Genomic DNA, 26786 nt, shown 5'->3' with positions numbered 1-26786 from the left:
AATGAATTACAGTAAGTGTATATATAAATAAAATAGTTAAATTAAGATAAGTAGTGCAAACCCCCCCCCCCAGAAATTTAAAAGCAGCGAGGTAGTGTTCATGGATTCATTGTCCATTTAGCAATCATATAGCAGAGGGGTAGAAGCTGAGTGTGTGCCTTCAGGCTCCTGTACCTCCTTCCTGACAGTAACATTGAGAAGAGGGCATTTCCCTCTCTTATTGTACATGAGGAAGTACAAGAGGAAATGCGTTCCCTTTTAAAAAAAAATTAAATTCTTGACAAATTTGTCACATTCAGCACATAGATTTTGTGTTAGGGTCTTCAAGGAAGACTGTAATGAAGTTCTGCATACTGTGGAGAATCCTTGAAAAGAAAGATTCTGCTTGAGAAAAAGGCATCACTAACCAAAGGGGTTAAAGGGGCCCAGAGAATCACATTGGAAGGGAAGTACTGGAGGCCAGTCTGAATGAAGAGTGCCTGAATAGAACATTGCCCATCTTATCTGAGGAGAAATATTGTGCTGGATAAAGGACGAGTAATAGTGGGTGTTGGGGCCTCTACCAAAGAAGGTCTAAGGCACTTCGCCCCTCCATTTGTCAGCAGGTCACCCTCGGGTAAGCTGCAGTACCTGCTTGGCCCCACTCACCTATCAGGGTCATGTGAAATCTTGGGAGCAGGTGGTGGATGGTTATATGAGCAACTGGTGCATATCACAAGTCCTGGTTATGTGACCACTGATGCCAGGCAGACAATCTCCGAAGAATATTGATAATGGCTGGGCTCACCATCTATTAAAGACACTGCCCAGGAGGAGGCAATGGCAAACTACTTCTGTAGAAAAGTTTGCCAAGAACAGTTATGGTCATGAGACCATGATCACCTACGTCATACGACACAACACATGATGGCAATAATGAGTAGTACAATAAAAAATGGACTAAAGGAGAAGATCTTGAAGGGGACTGAGATGCACCTGAATAAATTCTTTGCCTGTTGGTAAGGAAATGGAAGTAGAAACATAATTTTCCAAGCTTGCACTTGATACCAAACAGGAAGGGAATGCAAGCAATTATATGTAAACTTGATAAACTCTAAGACTCCTGAATGAATAGTGTGTCCAATCTGGTGAATGCCATTTAATGCAGAGAAAGGTAACATCTTGGTAACAAATAAAGATAATGAGCAATACAACTAAATGTGTTTCAATGAAATACAATCCAAACAAGGGGATGAAAGATTTCTGTTTTCTGACAGTAAAGTCATGTGGTCAGCTAATGTGAAATATTTAATCCTGACTCGGATTCATTTGTTGATTGCACGTACATTAAAACAGACAGCGAAATGAATCATTTGTGTTTACAACCAACACAACCCAAGGACTTGGTGGGGAAAGCCTGCAAGTGTCGCTGCACATTCCTGGTGTGGATGGTATACGTGGTGCCCCAGCAGCACCATGTTCAGTGATGTTTACCATATTGTGCAAATGTCCTTAGTGGTGCAATAGATGGCAGCTGAGATGCGATACGGAATGTGAGGGATCTTATCAGTGAGATATAGATCAATATATCAAGCATTCCTGAGATTACAATGATAATAGAGGCACGTCAACTACCCTTGCACCCTGTCTCAAGTTAGCTAGGAAAGCTTTCAGCTCATCAACGTGCTTGTAGAAAAATCATGCAGTACAAATCCTCTTGCCATTTCAAACTTTTTCAATGCCTTCAGACTGAAATTGTAAACCTTAATAGTAGATCTTCTCCATTATCAGTGTTCGCTTGGCCAGAGTGGCTTGCTGGTGATCATCTCGACTCAAAGTAGGCAGGTGGAGCTTGACAAGCCTTGTTTGCTGGTTCAGCTGGGTGTCCCTATGTCCTGTTCACCACATGCCACCCAAGATGGGTCACTGGCTTCGTCACATCTACTGTCACAGTGGAAGAACGTGCACAGGCATCAGGTGTCTGACGTATCAGACCAAGAGGGGCCCGGCTGTACACGTGAGCATGTGGAGCTGTTAATGCAGTTGTATGAATGCTTTGAAGAATGTTGTGTCATTCCCTACCCAGAAATATTTGATGGTGTGGTATGTGAGGCATGTGATGATTCCTGCAATGGTAGTATTTCCCGATCCTCCACATTCCTATATGTGACTGTCGCTGAGTTGGATAGTGATGAAGATGATCTTGCCGGAACAGACTGGATGGGCTGAATGGCCTAATTCTGCTCCTATGTCTTGTGCTCTTGTCATTCCATGGCAACCAATTATAGCACACCTGATTGTTTTAATTTAGGTTAACAATCAGCCTTGGGCCCTGTAGAGCTACTGCCTGTTGTCATGGAGGATTACAACACAGTAAAAGGCCTTAAGGCCCACCAGCTCCTTGACAACCCTTGTGCTTATCTATTGTTAGTCCTATTTACCCTCTAGATCAGGGGTTCCCAACCTGGGGTCCACGAACCCCTTGGGTAATGGCGTAAAAAAAAGCGCTTGGGAACCCCTGCTCTAGATGCTTGTTAAACTTGAGAGTATCAGCTTTCATTACCACCTCAAGCCCTTTCAATTCCCCTTTCTGTCCCTTGTTTACCTGGAGAATGCCAACCCAGCACCACGTGGTGGGACGATTGGTTACTAGTGCTGTGGGAGTCCCCCACTAGAGGCACAGCACAAGTCCCAGGCCTGAATTCCCTGCCTGTTCCTCTGGGAGGATTACTTCCGTAGTGAAATTGCTGACTTCAGAAGATGCTGCCATATAGCAGCAGACCGATTTGAGCAACCAGTTCCGCATCACAAAACCAGTCCTGAAGTACAAACACTGCAGTTGCTCAAAATCTGAAATAAAATCAGGGACTGGGCAAGTTGGGCAGCATCTGTGCAGAAGGAAACAGTCATTGGGCTGAAGTGGACTAGATTATGCCTGGCACCTACAGCTCTGAGCCATTCACACCAACCGGACTAAACGCAGTGGTGCAAAGCCTCGGTAGCGTGTACACTGTGACACTGGGACCCTGACCCCAGAATGTCCTGACATGCTCTTGAGACACTAAGACAGAGGAGTAGAATAAGGCCATTCAGCCCATCTCTCTGTCTGCTCTGCCATTTTGTCAAGGCTGATTTATTATTCCATTCAACCCCATTCTCCAGCCCTCTCTCTGTAACCTTTGACACTGTGATTAATCAAGAACCTACTAACCTCCACCTTGAATATACTCAATGTCTTGACCTCCACAGCCATCTGTGACAAAGAGATCCACCACCCTCTGTTTAAATAAATACCTCCTCAACTCCATTCTCAAGGGATGTCCTTCTATTCTGAGGCTGTGCCCTGTTGTCCTCGACTCTCCCACTATAGGAAACGTCCTCTCTACATCCACCCCATCTAGGCCTTTCAATGATCAATTGGTTTCAATGAGATCCCCTCTCATACAGTACTTCTAAACTCCAACAAGTATAGGCCCAGAGCCATCCGTTTGATGGCTCAAGGCAAAATCGAAAGCAGAATCTGTCTCAATTCAAGGTTGGGGAAGAGCTTTGTGACTTGTGTACTGGAGGGGGTTTTCTTAATCGCTGTATTGCATTGAATTGACTTTATTTCTTGTATTCTTCACGTACATGAGGAGAAAATATTTTTATGTTGCATCGCCGTCTAAAAACATAGGACATTATTACTTGGAATGTAGAAGATTGAGAGGAGAGTTAATAGAGGTATACAAAATTGAGTGGGAAAGATAAGGTAAATGCAAGTAGGTTTTTCCACTGAGGTTGTGTGGGACTACAACTGGAGGCCATGAGTTAAGGATGAAAGGTGAAAAGTTTAAGGGGAACATAAAGGAAAATTTCTACACTCAGAGGGTTGTGAGAGTGCAGAACAAGCTGCCAGTGCAGGTGGTGCATGTGAGCTCAATTTCAATGTTTAAGAGAAGTTTGGATGGGCACATGGATGGTTAGGGTATGGAGGGTGATGGTCCCGGTGAGGTCGATCGGAATAGGCGGTATAAGTGGGTTTGACACAGACTAGATAGGCCGAAGGGCGTGTTTCTGTGCTGTATGTTTCAATGACTCTGTAGTCCCTGATGGAGATGCATTACAATATCGATTGATGTATTTTGTGTTTTTCAGCTCAGAATGAATGGGAAGAATTGAACTACGCTGAGGGAACACTACCAGAAGAATTGGAGGAGCCCTCACTTGTAGCCCATGATGTAAGTGCAGACTGCATAAGATATATTATCCTTGTTGAAAATGGAGAAATCTGCAGATTGGATTAATTACCTTTGGAATAGGACATCAACGTTTTAAATAGTTACACAGTGAACTCCGGTTAGTTGGGGAAGCCACTTATTTGGGAAGAATCTTAAAGAACAAAAAACGAGGCAGAAAATAGCTGGGATTCATCAGTTCCCCTCTACCACCACTCTGCTCCGTCTAGCAGAATTAGTCCTTACTCTTAATAATTTCTCCTTTTGCTCCTCCCATTTCCTCCAAACTAAAGGTGTAGCTATGGGCACCCGTATGGGTCCTAGCTATGCCTGCCTTTTTGTTGGGTTTGTGGAACAATCTATGTTCCATGCCTATTCTGGTATCTGTCCCCCACTTTTCCTTCGCTACATCGACGACTGCATTGGCGCTGCTTCCTGCACGCATGCAGAACTCGTTGACTTTATTAACTTTGCCTCCAACTTTCACCCTGCCCTCAAGTTTACCTGGTCCATTTCCGACACCTCCCTCCCCTTTCTAGATCTTTCTGTCTCTGTCTCTGGAGACAGCTTATCCACTGATGTCTACTATAAGCCTACTGACTCTCACAGCTATCTGGACTATTCCTCTTCTCACCCTGTCTCTTGCAAAAACGCCATCCCCTTCTCGCAATTCCTCCGTCTCCGTCGCATCTGCTCTCAGGATGAGGCTTTTCATTCTAGGACGAGGGAGATGTCTTCATTTTTTAAAGAAAGGGGCTTCCCTTCCTCCACTATCAACTCTGCTCTTAAACGCATCTCCCCCATTTCACATACATCTGCTCTCACTCCATCCTCCCACCACCCAACTAGGAATAGGGTTCCCCTGGTCCTCACCTACCACCCCACCAGCCTCCGGGTCCAACATATTATTCTCCGTAACTTCCGCCACCTCCAACGGGATCCCACCACTAAGCACATCTTTCCCTCCCCCCCTCTCTCTGCATTCCGCAGGGATCGCTCCCTACACAACTCCCTTGTCCATTCGTCTCCCCCATCCCTCCCCACTGATCTCCCTCCTGGCACTTATCCGTGTAAGCGGAACAAGTGCTACATATGCCCTTACACTTCCTCCCTTACCACCATTCAGGGCCCCAAACAGTCCTTCCAGGTGAGGCATCACTTCACCTGTGAGTCGACTGGGGTGATATACTGCGTCCGGTGCTCCCGATGTGGCCTTTTATATATTGGTGAGACCCGACGCAGACTGGGAGACCGCTTTGCTGAACATCTACGCTCTGTCCGCCAGAGAAAGCAGGATCTCCCAGTGGCCACACATTTTAATTCCACATCCCATTCCCATTCTGACATGTCTATCCACGGCCTCCTCTACTGTAAAGATGAAGCCACACTCAGGTTGGAGGAACAACACCTTATATTCCGTCTGGGTAGCCTCCAACCTGATGGCATGAACATTGACTTCTCTAACTTCCGCTAGGCCCCACCTCCCCCTCGTACCCCATCTGTTACTCATTTTTATGCACACATTCTTTCTCTCACTCTCCTTTTTCTCCCTCTGTCCCTCTGAATATACCTCTTGCCCATCCTCTGATCACCCCCCCCCCCCGTCTTTCTTCCCGGACCTCCTGTCCCATGATCCTCTCGTATCCCCTTTTGCCTATCACCTGTCCAGCTCTCGGCTCTATCCCTCCCCCTCCTGTCTTCTCCTATCATTTTGCATCTCCCCCTCCCCCTCCAGCTTTCAAATCCCTTACTCACTCTTCCTTCAGTTAGTCCTGACGAAGGGTCTCGGCCTGAAACGTCGACTGCGCCTCTTCCTATAGATGCTGCTTGGCCTGCTGCGTTCACCAGCAACTTTGATGTGTGTTGCTTGAATTTCCAGCATCTGCAGAATTCCTGTTGTTTGGGATTCCCTTCGTTTATTTGAGATACTATTCCACCTAATTGGGGCAGTTTCTAGCTAACGTCAGTCACGTGAGCTTGTGTGGCTGTTAGACACTACACCATGCTTGGAGTAAACAGTTTTAAAATAGCGTCAGTTGTGTCCGCTTGAGTTCAAAAAACAGTGGCTTTGTCACTGGTAGTTGCCGAGAAACAAGCAGTAAGACAATTCAAAATTGTTTTGCTCACTTCAAGCATTCCGGCTTGGAGATGCCAGAAATGGCAGAGAATATGTAAATGAAATTATTTTACTACTAAAAGTTATGAGCTACAAAGAATTTGAAGGTATCGGCAATTACTTTGAATGTTACAATGAAAATGAAGATATGGAGGATGCGGTTGTTGAAGGCGTTACATGGGGCAGGCCATTATCTGCACTAGGGGTCTGTGTTGATTCTGTTCATTCACAGTCAATCAAAAGGACACGGCATTTTCCCTCGATATTATTAGGAACTAATACAGTTTTATAGTACTGTAGCAGTATTGATAGTGTTCTGGTTTGTTCTGTATTTCAGTTAAATGTAATTTGATACTCAATAATAGTTTGTCTTTTTTATACCTTTTCAACTATTTCGATGAAACTTCGGCTAGTTGGGACAGCCTTTTAATTGGCCCAAACTGTACTGGTCCCAGTGTGTCCCAATTAACCGAAATCTGTTGTAATTGAAATATGTAGATGTTTAAAGATTTAATTTTTCTCGACACATTGAGAAAGGCAGCTATCAAAGCAGAAAACTGTCAATAATGGCATGTGAAAAGGTACTTCGGAGAGTGAAGGAGGTAGGCAAGCAGGTCTCCCTGACTGGCCCTCATAGGTGTGACGCACATCAGAATAAGCTGTTGGGTGACCCATATTCAGCCAGGGATGCTGGCGGGAATGATCTGTTACAGCTTCCTGCTGGGATTGCCACCATCACAGAAGCCATCCTTTAAAACATATTTTGATTCAATCCAAGATGAGAGTACTAGATCCAGCAGAGACTTAGGGCCAGAAGTCCCAACTTCAGCGCTGAAGAACCGCGCCACAGGTCATTCAACTTTTTGGTGTAGTTACAATACAGTTAGCTGTCATTCAATGTAGAAAACTGGCCACCTATCTACAGTACACTCAGTGGCTACTTGATTAGGTATAGGAGTGGAACCTAGTGTGGTCTTCTGTTGCTGTAGCCCATCGACTTTGGGGATGTTCTTTTGCATACTCTACATGTGGTTATTTCACTTCCTGTCATCTTCCTGTCTGCTTAAACCAGTCTGGTCATTTTCCTTTAATTTCTCTCATTAACAAAGCATTTTTGCCACAGAAGTGCCAATCACTGGATCATCTTAGATTTTAGCACCATTCTCTGTAAACTCTATAGAGACTTTTGTGGGTGAAAATCCCAAGAGATCAGCAATCTCTGAATTACTCAAACTATCCCGTCACAATCATTCCACGGTCAAAGCCACTTGGATCACATTTCTTCCCCATTCTGTTGGTTGATCTGGACAACAACTGAACCCCTTGACCACGTCTCCATGCTTTTATGTATTGAGTTGCTGCCACATGATTGGCTGATTAGATATTTGCATAACTGGCGGGTGTACAGGTGTACCCAATGAAGTGGCCACTGAGTGTATGTCATGTTCAGCAGAAAGAAGCAGGACAAGTATAATCCACCTAATGAATCCCACGCAGCTTTGAGCAAAATGATGTAAAGCCAACAATTCCGCTTTGTGGCATCCAATCTCCAATAATTGCTGGCATCAGAAAGGGTTTAAGGAGGTTCACGAGAATGATCCGGGGAATGAAAGGTTAATGTATGAGGACCGTTTGCTGGCTCTGGGCCTGTTCTCACTGGAGTTTAAAAGAATGAAGGGAGGGTCTCATTGAAATTTATTAAATATTGTAAGGCCAAGACAGAGTGAATGAGGAGAGAGTGTTTCCTTTACCGGGGGGTCTAGGACACAGCCTCAAATTAGAGGGATGTCCATTTAGAACAGAGATGAGGAATTTCTTAGTCAGAGGATGGTAAATCTGTGGAATTCATTGCCACAGATGGCAGTGGAGGCCAAGTCATTGGTATACTTAAAATGGAGGCTGACAGTTCCTTGATTAGTCAGGGCATTAAAGGTTATGGGGAGAAGGCAGGAGAATGGGATTGAGAGGGATAATAAATCATCCATGATGAAATAGTGGAGCAGACTCAAAGGACTGAATGGCCTAATTCTGCTCCTATGTCCTGTGGTCTTAAATGATATCAAAATTCTCGAAAGACAGTAGCAGAGATTTCCTGCATGGTCCCATGGTTGGAACACACCAGTTATGTACTGAGTTTGGAGGTGTTGGTATTGTCCTTCTGAGAGCACCAAATATTGAGTATTTATTCTCCTCCACGGATGCTCAGTAGGTCTGCTGAGCTCCTCCAGCATCTTGTGTGTGTTGCTCTGCATTTCCAGCATCTGCAGAACCTCTTATGTTTATATTTTGAGATTTTTTTCTGTTTTTTTTTATTTTGAAAGGGAATAATCTACATGTATGGTGGAATGGTGGACTCTGCTTATACCCAAGGGAAAACTCCTCTCTGGATCTATGATATTGGTAAGAGAAAAGTACAATCAGTGGCCACTTTATTAGGTACACCTGTACACCTTGTTAATGCAGATATCTAATCAGCCAATCATGTGGCAGCAACTTGATGCATAAAACTATGTAGGTTGTGGTAAAGAGGTTCAGTTATATGCGATCTACATGACTTTACTGTGGAATGATTGTTGGTGCCTGACGGGGTTGTTTAAATAACTCCAGAAATTGCTGATCTTGTGGGATTCTCACACACTCTAGAGTTTACAAGGAATGGTGCGATTAACACAAAACATCCCATGAGGGGCAGTTCTTTAGGTCAGGGGTCCCCAACGTTTTTTGCACCGCGGACCGGTTTAATATTGACAATATTCTTGCGGACCGGCTATCCGGGGGGGGGTGGGGGGGGATGGTGTTCAAGTAGGGTTAATCTCACCTCAACATGTCTTTTACAGTTAGGGTTGCCAACTTTCTCACTCCCAAATAAGGGACAAAAGTAGCAGTCAAATCCCGGGACACTTTACCCCAGGAAAAGACTACCATGACCATGAAGCCTTGCGCGGGCACCTGTGTGCGCATGCGTGTACGAGCCGATTATTTTCCCCCCACAAATTGGTTTTTCCTTCATCTTCCCAACTATGCTGTACATGCATTATTTCTACTTTATGTAGGCTGTGTATTTATCATATCATTCCTGCTTTTATTATATGCTAGTGTTACTTATTTTCGGTTTTATGTGTTATTTGGTAGGTTATTTTTTGGGTCTGGGAACACTCAAAAATTTTTCCCATATAAATTAATGGTAATTGCTTCTTCGCTTTACGCCATTTCAGCACGAAAGGTTTCATAGGAATGCTCTACCTTAGCGGGGGAGATACAGGACAAACCAATTTAGTCCAATATACGGGATGTCCTGGCAAATACGGGACAGTTGGCAACCCTATGTTCAAGTTCAACAGTGACAGGGAATGAGGAAAGGTGCAGCTGACTCATATCGTTTCCTCACGGCCCGGGAGCACATGCTTTGCGGCCCGGTGGTTGGGGACCGCTGCTTTAGGTGAAAATACCTTATTAATGAGAGCAGTCAGGGGAGAATGACCAGACTGGTTCAAGCTGACGGGAAGACTACAGTTACTCAAATAACCAGGTATTACTAAGTGTGCAGAAAAGCATCTCTGAACACACAAGACGTTAGACCCTGAAGTGGATGGACTACAGCTGCAGAAGACCATGAATGTACACTGAGTGGTCACTTTATTTGGTACAAGGGGTAGCTAATAAAGTGGCCGCTGAGTGCATTTCAAGAGCTGTAATGGGACTGAGTTGTTTCACATCTTGTCAGTTGTTATACTCCTTATGTATAGAATTTGTGAAATGAACTGTTCAAAGCAGAAATTTACCCCACTTAATAGGAACGGAGGGGCATGCACAGTATTCTGACGAGGGCGGGGGAAAGGAGTGTTGAGATGAATGTAGCGAACGCCTGCTAATTGTGTTACTAAAATTAAAAAGCTGGTTAGTACTAATGGCCATTTTCAACAGATGAGAATTGCTTGACAAAATACCAGTTCCATATTTAATTCTGTTTTCCAATAGTTTTTATTTCTCTGGCTTGTAGATCTCCACAGCAGAAGCAAGCAGTTGATGAGCAAAGTCATTATTAATTGTTAGAGATCAGTTAAACTAGAGTTAAGTACCAAAGAACACAATCAAGCTTGGGGAGTACTTGCATAATAATTCCAGGCAGTCATATCCCATCCATTTTGTTATGTAAATTCAGATAGAAAAGGAAATTGGGTTTGACCTACTGTAGTTTTGATGTGGACAACACTAAGAACCATTTAGGTCCTCCTACAAACCAAAAGGAAATCAAAGCAGTGTTAATGTATTTTGCGTCAGAAGCCTGCAGTAAAACTGACCTGCGTGGTCCTTGATGTGACCACACTCAGTCCAGTGCAGCTGCCACCAATTTGCCATGTACCTGATATTCTGCCTACCTATCTGAGAAGGTCATCAGTTGCTAAAGACACACTAAGGCTACCATTTAGGAAGAGGAGGCTTTCAGGAAGAAGCCATAAATATGATTAGTTGTGAATATGTAAGGAGGAAGGAAGAATTGTGTGTGAGTTAGGTTGTTTGGGGACTTGTCATGAGAACTATCAGAAGAATCCGGTAGGGTATGGCTTGAGTTGCTTCCTGCAGGAGTGAGAATACAAGGGTAATAAAGCAATATCACTGGAAGTACCATGAACTCAGAAGATTTATCAAGATATCTGCACAACACTATAAATGGAGAGATTGTCTCACGTCATAATTAACCAAAAAGCGAAGGTGCGCCTGGCTGCCTGGACCTTCCACTCGTCAGCCATTTTAATTCTTCCAGTTCCTACACCAATATGTCTGTCCCTGGTCTCTTCTACTGTATGTTGAAGCTCAATGCATGCTAGAGGAAGAACACTTCATATTCAGACTCAGTGGCTGTTGCGTGAATGAAGTCACCAAATGAAGCACTGGTAGATAAGAAGCAGCTTCTTTATTCAACTAAACAAGATACAGCAGGCATCATATTGAGGCCCTTTCGGTTGAAAGGTCTCCCTATGCCCAGCACAACACATATTTTATGTATCAAAGGACAATTCCATATTTATAATGCTTTCTAAATATTCTGCTGTGCTTTGTGTCTGTGAACTTTGTGGCGATTTGCCCCGCTAATATGATGAACTGAATACTGAGGCTTTCGGCCTACCTGGAGATTTGGATCTAAGGGCTCAGTTTGGTTCAGAATGCTGTTGCTTGCTTCTATTATTTATATGACTTGATTGTGTTTTTTTTTTCTCTTTCGCTGTGGGCACTGGGGGGGCATTGATCTTATTTATTTAATTGGGTTCTTTTTGGTTCCTTGCTTTGTGACTGCCTGTAAGCAAAGAAAACTCAAGGTTCTATAATTTATACACCGATAATAAATGTATTTTGAAAGGCCAGCTTTAAGGAGGATCCACTCAAATAGGGCAGCAAGAATGCCCTGCCTCGGAATTCCCCCCCGCCAATAATTTTATGTGCCTCTACATCTAGCTTATCATCCCTAATCACTACCTATAAAGTGCTAAGCAGAGAAAATGTTCCAGAAATTTGAACAATAGCGTTTAGAAATGCAACTTCATTGATATGCCTGGAAATGCTCCTCCCCTGCTGGCCGATTGCAGCTTAATCACATTCCTCGTCTTCACCCTTTCTCTATTTGAATGACTGCAAGGACCTCTCCCCTCTGGCACACCCGTCTGAACTGTACGGTCAATTGCTAGCTCAACGGCCGAAAGGGCCCAGCTCATTTGTGTTCACTCCCCGTTCGGCAGAAATATGATAGTTGTGAAACCTGCTGTCTCTGCTTTAACTTAAATCCCTCCCTATTTATTTTCTCCAATATCTTTTCTGTTCTACGCTATTCAACTAATCATCTACCTTCAGCAACCAGCTTTCATTACAGAGTACCTTCACCACCACACTTTAGCTTGCTATTGACGGGTTTCTAACACACTCTCAGTGTCTGTTTGCTGTGGGTCAGGTCTGGTGTGGCTGGCTGGTGTTCGTCTCTTAGGTTCTCTGTAATAATCATAGTCATAGTCATACTTTATTGATCCCAGGGGAAATTGGATTTTCGTTACAGTTGCTCCATAAATAATAAATAGTAATAAAACCATAAATAGTTAAATAGTAATATGTAAATTATGCCAGGAAATAAGTCCAGGACCAGCCTATCGGCTCAGGGTGTCTGACCCTCCAAGGGAGGAGTTGTAAAGTTTCATGACCACAGGCAGGAATGACTTCCTATGACGCTCTGTGCTACATCTTGGAGGAATGAGTCTGTGGCTGAATGTACTCCTGTGCCCACCCAGTACATTATGTAGTGGATGGGAGACATTGTCCAAGATGCCATGCAACTTGGACAGCATCCTCTTTTCAGACACCACCGTCAGAGATTCCTGTTCCATCCCCACAACATCACTGGCCTTACGAATGAGTTTGTTGATTCTATTGGTGTCTGCCACCCTCAGCCTGCTGCCCCAGCACACAACAGCAAACATGATAGCACTGGCCACCACAGACTCATAGAACATCCTCAGCATCGTCTGGCAGATGTTAAAGGACCTCAGTCTCCTCAGGAAATAGAGACGGCTCTGACCCTTCTTGTAGACAGCCTCAGTGTTCTTTGACCAGTCCAGTTTATTGTCAATTCGTATCCCCAGGTATTTGTAATCCTCTGCCATGTCCACACTGACCCCCTGGATGGCAACAGGGGTCACCGGTACCTTGGCTCTCCTCAGGTCTACCACCAGCTCCTTAGTCTTTTTCACATTAAGCTGCAGATAATTCTGCTCACACCATGTGACAAAGTTTCCTACCGTAGCCCTGTACTCAGCCTCATCTCCCTTGCTGATGCATCCAACTATGGCAGAGTCATCTGAAAACTTCTGAAGATGACAAGACTCTGCGTAGTAGTTGAAGTCCGAGGTGTAAATGGTGAAGAGAAAGGGAGACAAGACAGTCCCCTGTGGAGCCCCAGTGCTGCTGATCACTCTGTCGGACACACAGTGTTGCAAACACACGTACTGTGGTCTGCCAGTCAGGTAATCAAGAATCCATGACACCAGGGAAGCACCTGCATCGCTGTCAGCTTCTCCCCCAGCAGAGCAGGGCGGATGGTGTTGAACGCACTGGAGAAGTCAAAAAACATGACCCTCACAGTGCTTGCTGGCTTGTCCAGGTTACTAGGTACACTTGATCTCCAGCTCTGTCTGTGGGAGCAACAGTAAGGTGAGTCGTACGGTTTAACCTGAGTCCAGTGTTTCCACTTGCTGCCTCACCGAGTCTGCACACAGCCACAAATGTCACTTGTTAAAAGTACCATCTGGGAGCAAACTCTGGCCTTTCATGCAGCACCCTCTCCATGACTTGGTCATCCAACTGTTTGAGGACCATCTCCTCTCTCTCCCGCTTTCTCTGATCAGCAATGTGCTGCTATTGTTTCGCTCGGTCCTTCAACACTTTAAGTTGGTTACAAAGGTCTTTTATACACTGTCGTTCTACCCCTGTAAGCCCCAGGCTCCTCGCAACCCGTAATTACCCCATAAGGGAGTTGCATTGCTCGCCCCGTCAATAATTCGTAGGGACTGAGACCCAACGTGCGGTTTGGGGTTGCGTGCAATCTCATCAGGATTCCTGGTAATACATCAACCTGTATGTTTCCTGTCTCAGCTGTAGCTTCAGCTAACGCATACTTGATTGTTCCGTTTATCCCTTCTACTATCCCTGAACTCTGAGGGTGGTTGGGTACGTGAAACTGTTGTCAAATCCCTAACAGTTGGCACATTTCCTTCATCAGTTTCCCTGTGAAATGTGCTCCCTGATCTGAGTCCACCTGAACTGGGGTTCCCCACCTCGGGAGGATTTCCTGAACTGAAATCTGTGCAGTGGTGCGGGCGGTGCAGTCCCTTGTTGGGAAAGCCTCTACCCACCGGGTGAAGTGATCCATAATTACTAGACAGTAGCTTTTCCCCTGCTTTTTGGGCAGGGGGTCGAGAAGTCCATCTGGATGTTTTCCCAGGGTCCCCTCAGCTGTGGCTGGTTTGCCAGCTGTAGCTTCATGTCCTTACCAGGGTTATGTTGGGCACAGATGATAAAACGGTGGCAGAATTTCTCAACAATCTCTCCTATTCCTGGCCACCAACAGTCCTGCCAGAGGGTCGTGATCACACTGTGCCTTCTGATGCATTGCCCCATGATGTAACTTCAGTAGTATCTGCCTAATGGTGGGGCCACCGTGACTCCTTCCTCCTCATGAGTCCTGCTGTCATCTGGTCTCTCCCTTGCTTCCTTTCTCTGCCATTGCTCCTTCTCTTCTGCCTTCACCTCTTCATATAACTTCACTAAACTGGCTTCCTTCATTTCTTCCTGCACACTTGCAGTTTCAATTGTCTGGTGTTCCTCTGCTGCCTTCTTCACATTGGTGTCTGCCCACTCATTTCCTTTCTGCTCCTTGCCCTCCCCTTTCTGGTGAGCTTTTGCTTTAATCATTGCCACCTCTGCTGGCAGACTGTCTGCTGGCAGCAGTTGTATTAGGTGCCCGTGTTGAATACCTGCCCCTGTTGAAGTTACAAATCCTCGTCGTGCCCATGCCATCAGGTAATCGTGCACCACCCTGAAGGCATACTGGCTGTCTGTATACAGTATATATTTACTCGCCTGGTTTTACCGTAGCACAGTGCTTCTGTCAGGGCCACCAGTTCCACCACCTGAGCTGAGCAACTTGCTGGTGGTGCTCCTAAAGCTAATTCTTTCTCTGTTCCCTTCACCACGGCCCGCCCAGTCTGTGGCTTCCCATCTCTGTACCTTCTGAGACCCATCTATAACAAAATCCCCTCTGTTGCCCCTTCTCTCTCTCTCTTTCTTTCTCCCCCCCCCTACCCCACCATTAGGATGGTGCTTGCAGGATTCATTCCAGCCTCTCTAACTATCACTACTGATTTGTGAACAGCTGTCAGTACAGCTATGCTGTCTAGTGTGTCCTTTGTTGGTTGTACATGTTCGCTGCCCCTGGCTTGTCCATATTATTTCTCCCTTTCCTGAATCTACAACAGCCCCTGCTTCCCTAAGGATATCTATTCCAAGGATAGAAACCTCGATATTTGGACAGACCCAGAAATAGACTGGAAGCTGCTCTCCAGATTTCTAGTATTTGTGACTCGCTTCTTTCTGCTTTCACTGTTTTCCCTCCTACACCCCTGATATAAATGGCCTGTCTGGTTGTTGGCAAGGGTAGGTCAGTTACCGGTACCGATGCCCCTGTCCACTAACGTATTGCATCGCCGGTCCCCTAACAGTGCTGTTGTTCACATCCACAGGTCACTAGGTGGCAATGGGGGCTGCCGCCAGCTATTTTTCTGACCTAGAAGCCATCTTCACCAGTTCTATGATCTGATCAATAGACATTGGTCAGATTAGGTGTTGATGGGGTGAGAGATTGTGTGTCTGCTGTGACTTTCGCCTGTTTTTCTTTTCCCCCCTTTTTTTTTGGACACAACAGGCCACATCTGTAGCATATCAACTCCTTTACCCTCCCATGTCTATTTCTGCAATTCCTTGCTTTGTGCCTCAGCTGCTGGCACACAAAACAAACCCTCTGTGACGTGACGTCACAGCAGCTGCATCCACTGTAGCCACTTTACGATTTCTCTTGCACTCTCTTTGGTCTCTCTCACTGGCCCACAAAACCATCGTAGAATAGGTCGACCCCACTGCTGTCCCTAGATCTAAAACTTGCTGGTGGGCTGAGCTCAGGCCTTCCTTCGTCATTTTCAGGAAGACTGGGTCGTCCCTCCCTGGATTATCCAACCCTGAATACTCCTCACGTGCTGGATATTTACATTCTGCATAATCCATGACTGTCTCATCAGCTCTTTGAATCACTGCCATTATCGTTCCCAAATTACTCTCACTCCCCCCCCCCCCCACTGCCTCACATCCCCTTTAAAAGAGCGATATCTTTCTTCATTGCTGGTGTTCCCAGTAGTTGCCCAGGTACCATCCTTCACCCCCTGGGCCATACTGTCCCACATATTCCTCGGGCACTTCACTATTACCAACATTTGTATACCTTCAGGGTGCATCTGTTGAGTTTCAACCACTTCCTTGCGCTTGTGCCAGAATTCCGAATTCCCACATGCGACTCTGACAAAATGATTTACTTCTCCCTGAGGGTATGGTTGTAATCACAGTCACGGGCTGGCTCAGATCACCAGGGCTCTCGGCCTGATGTTGGCTGACGTTGCCTGACCTGAAATATCTCCACACTAATTCCCACACTGCGCAAAACATAAATGGAAGATAAAAATTAAACAGTACACACTTAGAACCGCAGAGTACGTGCTCTGCAGTCCACCATTTTGTGTGCCTGAACCCGTGATGCCTGCTGTATTCCCTTGAATCTAACTGTGACATCAAGATACAGGCAGGCGTGCACAGACATAAAAATACAGCCCCTGGAGTGAGTATACACACCCCCAAAGGCATCCCGAAACTTCAATAACCACCCATCACAACTGGTAGCTCTGTCTCACCAAATTAACGCACAAAGTTTCTTCTCTTACATTAATACTCATGCTCGAGCACACACTGCTTTTGTATCTACCACTTCAGCTCTCCGTGTTTGCAATCTCTCGTGTTCCCATGTACCACCGACCTAAACAGATCCAAGTGTGAGTACTAATTTTAAAGAATACTCACCCACTTAGACTGTTAAGATCACTGGCCACGCGGTGGGTTGCACAAAGGTATCCCACTCCTGACACCAAGTGTTGTTGCGTGAATGAAGTCACCGGAGAAAAGTAGTGGTAGATACAAAGCAGCTTCTTTGTTGAAGAAAACAAGATACAGCAGGCATCTCATTGAGACTCTTTCATTTGAAAGATCTCCATGCCCAGCACTGCAGACATTTTATGAGCTAAACTTCCATATTTAAAATGCTTTCTTTAAAGCTTCACACCTTCTGATTTGCATCCACACCACAGATATCTAAATGAATTTTAATCAGTACTGTTAGGTCTGTGATTCACAGCTTTTAGAAACCTATGGTTCATGTAGATTAAATCTAAAATTTGCATTCAGATTTAATTTACATTCCCATCCCTTCCTGGTCCCCATCACCAACATCTTCCCACATTCTCCATTTGCCCACACACTCCTCCAGTTTGGTCCCCTTCCATCATACCCACCCCACGCACCGCCCTTCCCCCTCCCTTTATGTTCCTCTCCTTCATCGTCAGAAACTTGTCACTTCCACCTATTCCCTCCTAGCTGCTGGCACCATTACCACTCCCTCCCCACCTATTTGCCAATCACTGGCCACTTTATTAGATACAGAAGGTATGTTAAGTAACCACTGAGTGCACATCCATTTATTGCTTGCCAGCTCTTCCTCTCGCCTCTTAACTATCTCCCCTCTGTCTTTCAGTACTGATGAGCTGAAACGTCGACTGACCATTTCCCTCCACAAAGTTGACTATCCCGTGGTTTCACAATTATCATTTCTGCTGTTAACTTATTATTTCTGATTTATTTAATTACTTCAATTTAAATCCCCCAGCTGCTCTATTGGGATTTGAATTCCTGTTTTGGAATTAATGATCCAAGTTTCAGCAAATTAACTTCTACACTAAAACAAGACATATTAAATAAATAACTTTTATTTGTTAGTGGACATCATTAAGAACACCAAGGACACTTGAAAATTTCTTCAGAAGTACTAACTGGCTGCATCACCTTCTGGTATGGTGGGTATGGGGAACCTACTGCACAGGATCGAAATAAGCTACAGAAAGTTGTGAACTTAGTTACCTCCAGCATGGGCGCTAGCCTCTGTAGTGGCCAGGACATCTTCAGGGAGCGATGCCTCAAAAAGGCGGCATCCATCATTAAGGACCCCCATCACCCAGGACATGCCCTCTTCTCATTGTTACCATCAGGGAGGAGGTACAGGAGCCTAAAGGCACACACTCAGTGATTCAGGAACAGCTTCTTCCCCTCTGCCATCCGATTCCTAAATGGACATTGAACCCATGAACACTGCCTCACTTTATTATTATTCCAGTGTTTGTGATATTTTTCATATAACTATTTAATATGCATACCTACTTACTGTATTTGATTTATTTTTTCTATACTATCATGTATTTCATTGTATTTCTGCTGCAACATTAACAAATTTCCTGACAAATGCCAGTGATATTAAATCTGATTCTGATGGTGTTTGACTTAATGTTTCAGTGTCTCTGGACGGCAGGAAGCGAAACCGAATTAAGCCAAGAAACATTTCACACACTTGAATATTCTATCTTGATAACTCTCTTCCCATGTTTTTAATGCACATTTCACCATACTTCCTCTAACTTTATGATTCCACCCCCCCGCCCCCGCCGCATGCTGGTGGGAAGTACACGGGGATATCCCAGTAAACACAAAGTAAATCTACAGAATACCCTGTAGCTGTTGTACTGTGAATGCTGAATGCTGTTTTTGAAATGCGCACTCAGCCTATTGCACAATTTGGTCTCGGGAAAGCAATATCCCCTTTCAGTGGGGCACGGTCCAACCACTGACAAACAAAAGTAGAATACCTTCGTAATGACATGCTGTTTTGCAGTAACTGAGGGCTGTGCCATAGATTTAGTCAAGAGTCAGTTGTGTACTTGGCATGCTATCGGATTCCTGTTATTCTGAGAGGAACCCATTTGAGCTGTTAAAATCAGTGGAATAATTATGCAGATGAGAAATGGTCGTAATTGCGTAAATCCATGACATTTTGTTGATCAAAGCAGTATAAGCCACCAAATCGTTTATTTGCTTTTTTTAGGTAAAAAGAATTCCAAAGTAAAACAAAGTCTATTTTAGTTCAACTGTGATATGGAAGCCTTGCAGTCATGTAATTGGAAGCTGTGTGAATTGTGTACATTTGCGATGTTCTTAAATAGTGTTTTTTTTTGGTACCTTTAATCAGATTTGCAGCGAATGAATTTTGTGACGAATAAACTCAGTTAATAGCCCTCTGCTTGTCCACTTGAGCATGTAGAATGAGCACAAGAATAATAGGCATGGAACACCACGGCACAGGAACAGCCCCTTTGGGCCATCTAGTCTGTAGTGAGTTATTACTCTGCCTATTCCTATCAACCCGCACATGGGCCATAGCCCGCCACACTCCTCCATTCATGTACTTATCCAAATTTCTCTTAAATCAAACCCTCATCCACCACTTCCATACTCACCACTGTCTGAATAAAGAATCTCTCCCTCATGTTCCCCTTAACCAATTTGCCTTTCACACTTCACCCATGACCTCTAGTTCTCGTCTCCCCCAACCTCAGTGGAAAAAGGATAGGTTGTCTGCGAGTCCCTCCATGGGTCGGGGTCCCAGCTGACTGCGTTGTTGGTGCAGCACCATCAGCCAGGGCAGTACAAAATGGAGGGCAGCTGTTGCCAACACAGCAGACTTCCCCTCCCTACATGGCTGATGGATCCAAAGGAACGGCAGAGACTGATAGAGTTTGGCACCAGCGGCATCGCAGGAGTTCCCTGTCCACGTTGACCTCAACGTAGGACTGCCTTGGGGATCCCAGCTCTGGAATGTTCCTCTGCGTTTACTCCCCATGAGTGGTTATAGCCACAGTCGGCGGAGGTTTAGGATCAGAGTTTTCCTCCTAGGTGAGCCGCCAACTACAGCTGATGAGCTCCATCTGCCCAGAATCCTGTCTATACCCCTCATAATTCTGTATATATCTTTCTAGTCTTCCCTCATTCTCCGACACTCCAGAGAATGAATTCCTAACCTATTCAATCTCTCCCTAATGCAGGTCTTGATGTTATATAATATCCTTTTACATTTTCTCTATACTCTTTCAACCTTATTGATATCTTTTCAGAATTGCACACAATTATCCAAATTTGGCCTTACCAGCATCTTATAAAACGTCAACATAACATCCTAACTCTTGTACTCATTAGACAATGGGCCAGACCATCTCTTTATGGCCATATCTATATGATCTATTCTTTTCATATCATAATGTTCTATTTTTCTTAGGCGCAGCGAAGTGGACTTGGTGGCATGAAACACTTTCTTGTGAGCCTGTGGTAAGAAATTTACATTGTGCCTATGTGAGGGGGCAGATGTCTGCATGTACAGTACTTTTTCCAAAGCTGAGGCACATGTATGTAGCTGGCGAGTCTAAGACTTTTGCACAGTACTGTAATTGTCAACATGGAGTGGAGATCAAGTGTGTAAATCGGGTGGGAGCAGAGGATGTTGGGAATGGTGAGGGTCCAGCGTCGTGGGGGGGTGGGGTGTGGGACAGGTGGCCAGGGAGTGGGGGGAAGGGGTGGGTAGTGCAGGTACAGACGCACCCAGCCCTGAGACACCAGGCAAGGTGATTGGATTATTGATCATTACAGAATGTCTCTCAGGTGCTTCCAGTTCCCTCTCCTCTCCCTTCCCCCTTTCCCAACCGTGATTCCCCTCTCCCTATCCCTTTCCCACTCTCATTCCACAATAGAGACCCAGATCAGAATCAGGTTCATCATCACTCACATATGTCATGATTATTTTTGTGTGTGGCAGAAGTACAGTGCAATACAGAAAATTATAGTATTGTGCAAAAAAGTCTTGGGCATTGTGTTGTAGTTATGTATAATATATATGTGCCTAAGACTTTTGCACTGTACTGTAGATCTTAATATGACATAAAATGAGAGACTCAAAATCCTATGGCACAACGCTGCAAAAGAGCTGTGTTCTGTTTAATATTGAACTCTCAGCCCACACTGTTAAAATGATCATTATTACACTGTAAAAGAGCGTTTACAACAGTGTAAAAAGAGCTGTGCCCTTGTATCTGTGTTCTGTTTAATATCAAACTCTCAGCCCACGCTGTTTAAAATGATCATTATTACATTGCACGTGTGAGTGCTTGTTTACAAACTGTTTGCCAAGTATCTCCCATTGCATAGGTTTAGGGTGAGAGGGGAGGGAGAGAAAGGAACCCAAGAGGCAACCTTTTCACCCAGCTGCTGGTCTATAACAAGCAAAGAGCTGCCAAAGGGAGTAGTTGAGGCAGGTACATGGACAAGATTTAATAGAACACATAACAGGCCCTTCAGCCCACAATTTGTGCCAATCTTTCAACCTACTTCAAGACTACTTTTCTCCTCTCTTTGCACTATTTTATTTATTTAGTATATATACATACTGTAATTTATAGTTTATTATGTACTGCAATGCACTGCTGCCACATAGCAACACATTTCAGACTAAACTGGTTGTCATTGATCGAATACTGCCCACCCACATCGCACTCCATGTCTCTTTCATCCGAGTGCCTATCTCAGTCTCCTAAATGTCCCTGGTGTATCTGCTTCTACCTCCATCCCTGACAGTGCATTCCACATTCTCACCACTCTCAGCAATTTGAAAAAACTATACTTTTCGCCGGTCACCTTAAAATTATGTCCTCTATTATTAGATACTTTCACCCTGGGGGGGAAAAAGAGCATTGGTTGTCCACTCTTCAATTGAGAGCATCCTGACTGGCTACATCACTGCCTGGTATGGGAACTGTACTTCCCTCAATCACAGGACTCTGTAGAGAGTGGTGCAGACAGCCCAGCACATCTGTAGAAACATAGAAAACCTACAGCACAATACAGCCCCTTCGGCCCACAAAGCTGTGCCGAACATGTCCTTACCTTCGAACTACCGAGACTTTACCCATAGCTGTCTATTTTTCTAAGCTCCATTTATCCATCCAGGAGTCTCTTAAAAGACCCCATCATTTCCACCTCCACCACCACTGCCACTAGCAGCCCATTCCATGCACTCACCACTCTCTGCGTTTTTAAAAAAAACAAATAAACAAACTTACTCCTGACATCTCCTCTGTACCTACTTCCAAGCACCTTAAAACTATGCCCTCTCATGCTAGTCATTTCAGCCCTGGGAAAGAGCCTCTGATTATCCACACGATCAATGCCTCTCATTATCTTGTACACATCTGTCAGGTCACCTCTCATCTTCTGTTGCTCAAAGGAGAAAAGGCCGAGTTCACTCAACTGATTCTCATAAGGCATGCTCCCCAATCCAGGCAACATCCTTCTAAATCTCCTCTGCACCCTTTCTATGGTTTCCATGTCCTTCCTGTAGTGAGGCGACCAGAATTGAGTACAGTACGCCAAGTCTGACCAGGGTCCTATGTAGCTGCAATATTACCTCTTGGCTCTTAAACTCAATCCCGCGATAGATGAAGGCCAAAGCACCATATGCCTTCTTAACCATACAGTCAAACTGCGTAGCACCTTTGAGTGTCCTATGCACTCGGACCCCAAGATCCCTCTGATCCTCCACACTGCCAAGAGTCTTGCCATTAATGCTATATTCTGCCATCATATTTGACCTACCAAAATGAACCACCTCACACTTACAAAATGCTGGTGAACGCAGCAGGTCAGGTAGCATCTATAGGAAGAAGTACAGTCAACATTTCGGGCCAGGACCCTTCGTCAGGACGAAAGGTCCCGGCCTGAAACGTCGACTGTACCTCTTCCTATAGATGCTGCCTGGCCTGCTGCATTCACCAGCATCTTGTGTGTGTTGCTTGAAATTCCAGCATCTGCAGATTTCTTCATGTCTGCACCTCACACTTATCTGGGTTGAACTCCATCTGCCACTCCTCAGCCCAGTTTTGTATCCTATCAATGTCCCGCTGTAACCTCTGACAGCCCTCCACACTATCCATGACACCCCCAACCTTTATGTCATCAACAAATTTACTAACCCATCCTTCCACTTCCTCATCCAGGTCATTTATAAAAATCACGAAATGTAGGGGTCCCAGAACAGATCCCTGAGGCACACCACTGGTCACCGACCTCCATGCAGAATATGACCTGTCTACAACCACTCTTTGCCTTCCGTGGGCAAGCCAGTTCTGGATCCACAAAGCAATGTCCCCTTGCATCTCATGCCTCCTTACTTTCTCAATAAGCCTTGCATGGGGTACCTTATCAAATGCCTTGCTAAAATCCATATACACTATATCTATGGCTCTACTTTCATCAACATGTTTAGTCACATCCTCAAAAAATTCAATCAAGCTCGTAAGGCACGACCTGCCTTTGACAAAGCCACGCTGACTATTCCTAATCATATTGTACCTCTCCAAATGTTCGTAAATCCTGCCCCTCAGGATCTGTAGATGTGAACTTCACACTATTCAGGACATTTACAAAGACAGGTGTGTAAAAAGGGCCCATGGGATCATTGGGGACCCAAGTCACCCCAATCACAAACTGTTCCAGCTGCTACCATCTGGCTCTGGGACAGCTTCTTCCACCAGGCCATCAGACTGATTAATTCATGCTGACACAATTGTATTTCTATGTGATATTGTCTGCCCTTTTATTGTAAACAACTAGACAGAGATGTAACGTGAAGTTTTTTACTCCTCGTGTATATGAAGGATGTAAGTAATAAACTCAATTATCATCTTATGCACCGCTATCAAGTGATCTCTCATCCTCCTGCACTCCAAAGAGAAAAGCCCCAGCTTGCTCAACCGTTCCTCATAAGACATGTTCTCTAATCCAGGCAGCATCCTGTTAAATCACGTCTGCACTCTCTCTAAAACGTCCACATCTTTCCAATAATGGGGCGACCAGAACGCAACACAATATCCAAATGTGGCCTAACCAGAGTTTTATAGAGCTGAAAAAGCACGTGGACAGGGAGATGGATAGGACAGGTTTACAGTGATGTGGGCAAATGGGACCTCATGAGAAGACTGTCTTGGTTGGCATGGAGCAGATGGGTCAATTAACCAGTTTCTCTACTGTGTGACTGTATGAATGCAGAGCCCTGTTGAAAACCAACAGTGGTTCTCCAGTCAAAGAACCATCGTCCCTATGCTTTCTGTCCTCTACCAATTTCTTTGCATTTCCCTGAGCTGTTACTGGTTTGGTATCTTCTCTAAAATGCTTTCTAAAAGTAGATTTATTCACCTTTTAATTCTTCCAAGTACTGTGTAATATTTAATTCCACAATGCTTTGGGCAAGGTTTAACTGATGCAGTTTGCAGATTGAACTCTGTAGTTCATGGTATGACATGTTTCTGGATGCCCATTTTTAGTTTATTGTTTTGTGTGATTTTGATCAGAACGGACGGGCACTGCGTCCTGCAGATGGTGAGAGAGGTGGTGCTGGGATTGCACTGAATATGCCTGGACACTTTTGATGACTTTGTGATTTTGTGTTTTGTATTCTGTTTTCCTGTCTTTTTTCTTGCCGTTTGCGCGATTTGTGCTTTTATTTTGCGCGTAGGGTGTCTGATATTTTTCTTAAAACGGATTCCGTGCTTTTCCTTAAACACGAGGAATTCTGCAGATGCTGGAAATTCAAGCAACACACATCAAAGTTGCTGGTGAACGCAGCAGGCCAGGCATCATCTCTAGGAAGAGATACAGTCGATGTTTTGGGCCGAGATCCTTCGTCAGGACGAAGGGTCTCAGCCCAAAACGTCGACTGTACCTCTTTCTAGAGATGCTGCCTGGCCTGCTGCGTTCACCAGCAACTTTGATGTGTGTTCCGTGCTTTTCCTTGTTTTGTGGCTGTCTGTGAGGACGATGAATATCAGGGTTGTATACTGCATACTGACTTTGCTAATAAATGTCCTTTGAATATTAGCCAAGATTAGAATTCCTAGCTGATGAAATCTTAAAATTTACACCACAGCTCAATACATATGACTATAACACACCAATACCAAATATCTTTACTTCTCATCAAACTTTGAGGCAAGGAGAGCACCTGAGAATTGTTTGCAGTGTCAGGTAACCTAAGGAAATTGCTATTTTTTTTTTGCAGCACCAGTGGCAGTACGGTGCAATACAGAAAATTACAGTATTTTGCAAGTCTTAGGCATCCTAGTTATATATAATATATATGTACCTAAGACTTCTGCAGAGTACTGTAGATTTTAGATACAACATGAAATGAGAGACTCGCGTGTCCTTGCAGCAGAAGTTGGATCGTTAACAGTTTAACAGGAAATCGGCAAAGAAGAAATGCTAACAGTTTGCTCAGGCTTGTTCTTCTTTGCCCAGTGCAAGAACTTTATCAGGGGGCCAAGGATACGAATCCTTTTCTACCAGATTATTGTGCATGATACAGGGTAACAGGGGAAAAAAGGTAAAAGAAAATTATTAATTATATTTACCTTTTGCTCCCTCAGAAACAGGCACCCAAGAATCGGAAGGGACACACTGCTGTGGTGTTTGAGGCTCAGATGTTCATTTATGGAGGTTATGTTGACATAGTGGGACCCTCCCAAGAATTCTGGAGTTTTAGCTTTGGTGAGTAAAAGTGGGTGACAAGGTGGAGATATGTCTCTACCAAAGGAGGTGTAAGGTGCTCCTTCCCTCTGCTAGCTGGCAGGTCATCCTTGGGCAAAGGTGTAGCACCTGCCTAGCTCCCCCCCCCCCCGCCCACTGATCAGGGTCACGTGAAATCATGGGAGTAGGTGGTGGATGGTCGTATGAGTAGCTGGTGCATATTAAAAGTCCTTTTTATGCAACCACTGACACTAGGCAGACAATCTCTGAAGAGTATTGATAATGGCTGGGGTCACCCGTCTTGTAAAGACACTGCCTGGAATAAGGCAATGGCAAACCACTTCTGTAGAAAAACTTGCCAAGAACAGTCATGGAAAGACTATGATTGCCCATGTCACATATTGAACAAACAAGCAAAAGTTGTAGCAAATCATCCTAATTCCTAAGTAGAGTATGAAAGCACAGTGGTTGAGGGACTGTTGACAGATGTTTGAATTCCATACAACCAGAAGATATAGGAGCAGAATTAGGCCATTTGGTCCATCAAGTCTGCTCTGCCATTTCATCATGGCTGATCCATTTTCCTCTCAACCCCATTCTCCTGCCTTCTTCCCATAAGCTTTCACACCTGGACTAATCAAGAACCTGTCAACCTCTGCCTTAATACACCCAATAACCCGGCCTTCATAGCTGCCTGGGGCAAGGAATTCCACAGATTCAACACTTTCTGGTGAGTATCTCCGTCCTAAATCGATGTCCCTCTGTTCTGAGTCCGAGTCCTCTGGTCCTTGACTCCCCCGCTATAGGAAATATCCTCTCCACGTCCACTCTATCTAGGCCTTTCCAATGAGATCTGCCATCATTCTTCTGAATTCCAGCTTGCAAAGGCCCAGGGCCATCTCAAATGTTCCTCACACAATGAAGCCTTTAAATCCCAGAATCATTCTTGTGATTCTCTTTGAACTCTCTTCAAGGTCAGCACATCCTTCCTTAAATGAGGGGCCCAAAACTGTTCAGAGTGCTCCAAGTGATGGGCAAAGGGAGCGAGCAGGGAAAAGAACATTGAGGTCAAGACTGGATCAATTGTTAAACGTTGGAACAGGTTCAAACGCCAGATAGCTTCCTGTTACTCCTGTCTGTGTTCATAAGGATCACAGCATCTTTCT

At 44.7% G+C, this 26786-nt stretch overlaps 1 protein-coding gene across 5 annotated transcripts in view; it reads left to right on the top strand.

Moving 5' to 3' along the window:
- Window positions 1-26786, top strand: part of si:dkey-3d4.3 (ras guanine nucleotide exchange factor F) — a 180430-nt gene that overhangs the window by 43304 nt on the left and 110340 nt on the right. For all 5 annotated transcript variants that reach the window (XR_010018039.1, XM_063048544.1, XM_063048547.1 and 2 more), the window contains 4 exons: window positions 4117-4199; window positions 8634-8712; window positions 20327-20376; window positions 25521-25641. Coding sequence is in view for 4 of the 5 variants with exons in the window: in XM_063048544.1 (XP_062904614.1) it covers window positions 4117-4199; window positions 8634-8712; window positions 20327-20376; window positions 25521-25641 (333 nt within the window). In the remaining variant the exon portion in view is untranslated. The remainder of the gene's footprint in view (window positions 1-4116; window positions 4200-8633; window positions 8713-20326; window positions 20377-25520; window positions 25642-26786) is intronic.

Source organism: Mobula hypostoma, chromosome 5 (assembly GCF_963921235.1).
Source record: "Mobula hypostoma chromosome 5, sMobHyp1.1, whole genome shotgun sequence".
In the NCBI taxonomy this organism is placed as follows: domain Eukaryota; kingdom Metazoa; phylum Chordata; class Chondrichthyes; order Myliobatiformes; family Myliobatidae; genus Mobula; species Mobula hypostoma.
Note: the sequence above shows the minus strand (reverse complement) of the source record. Positions and strands in the feature narration are given on the sequence as shown.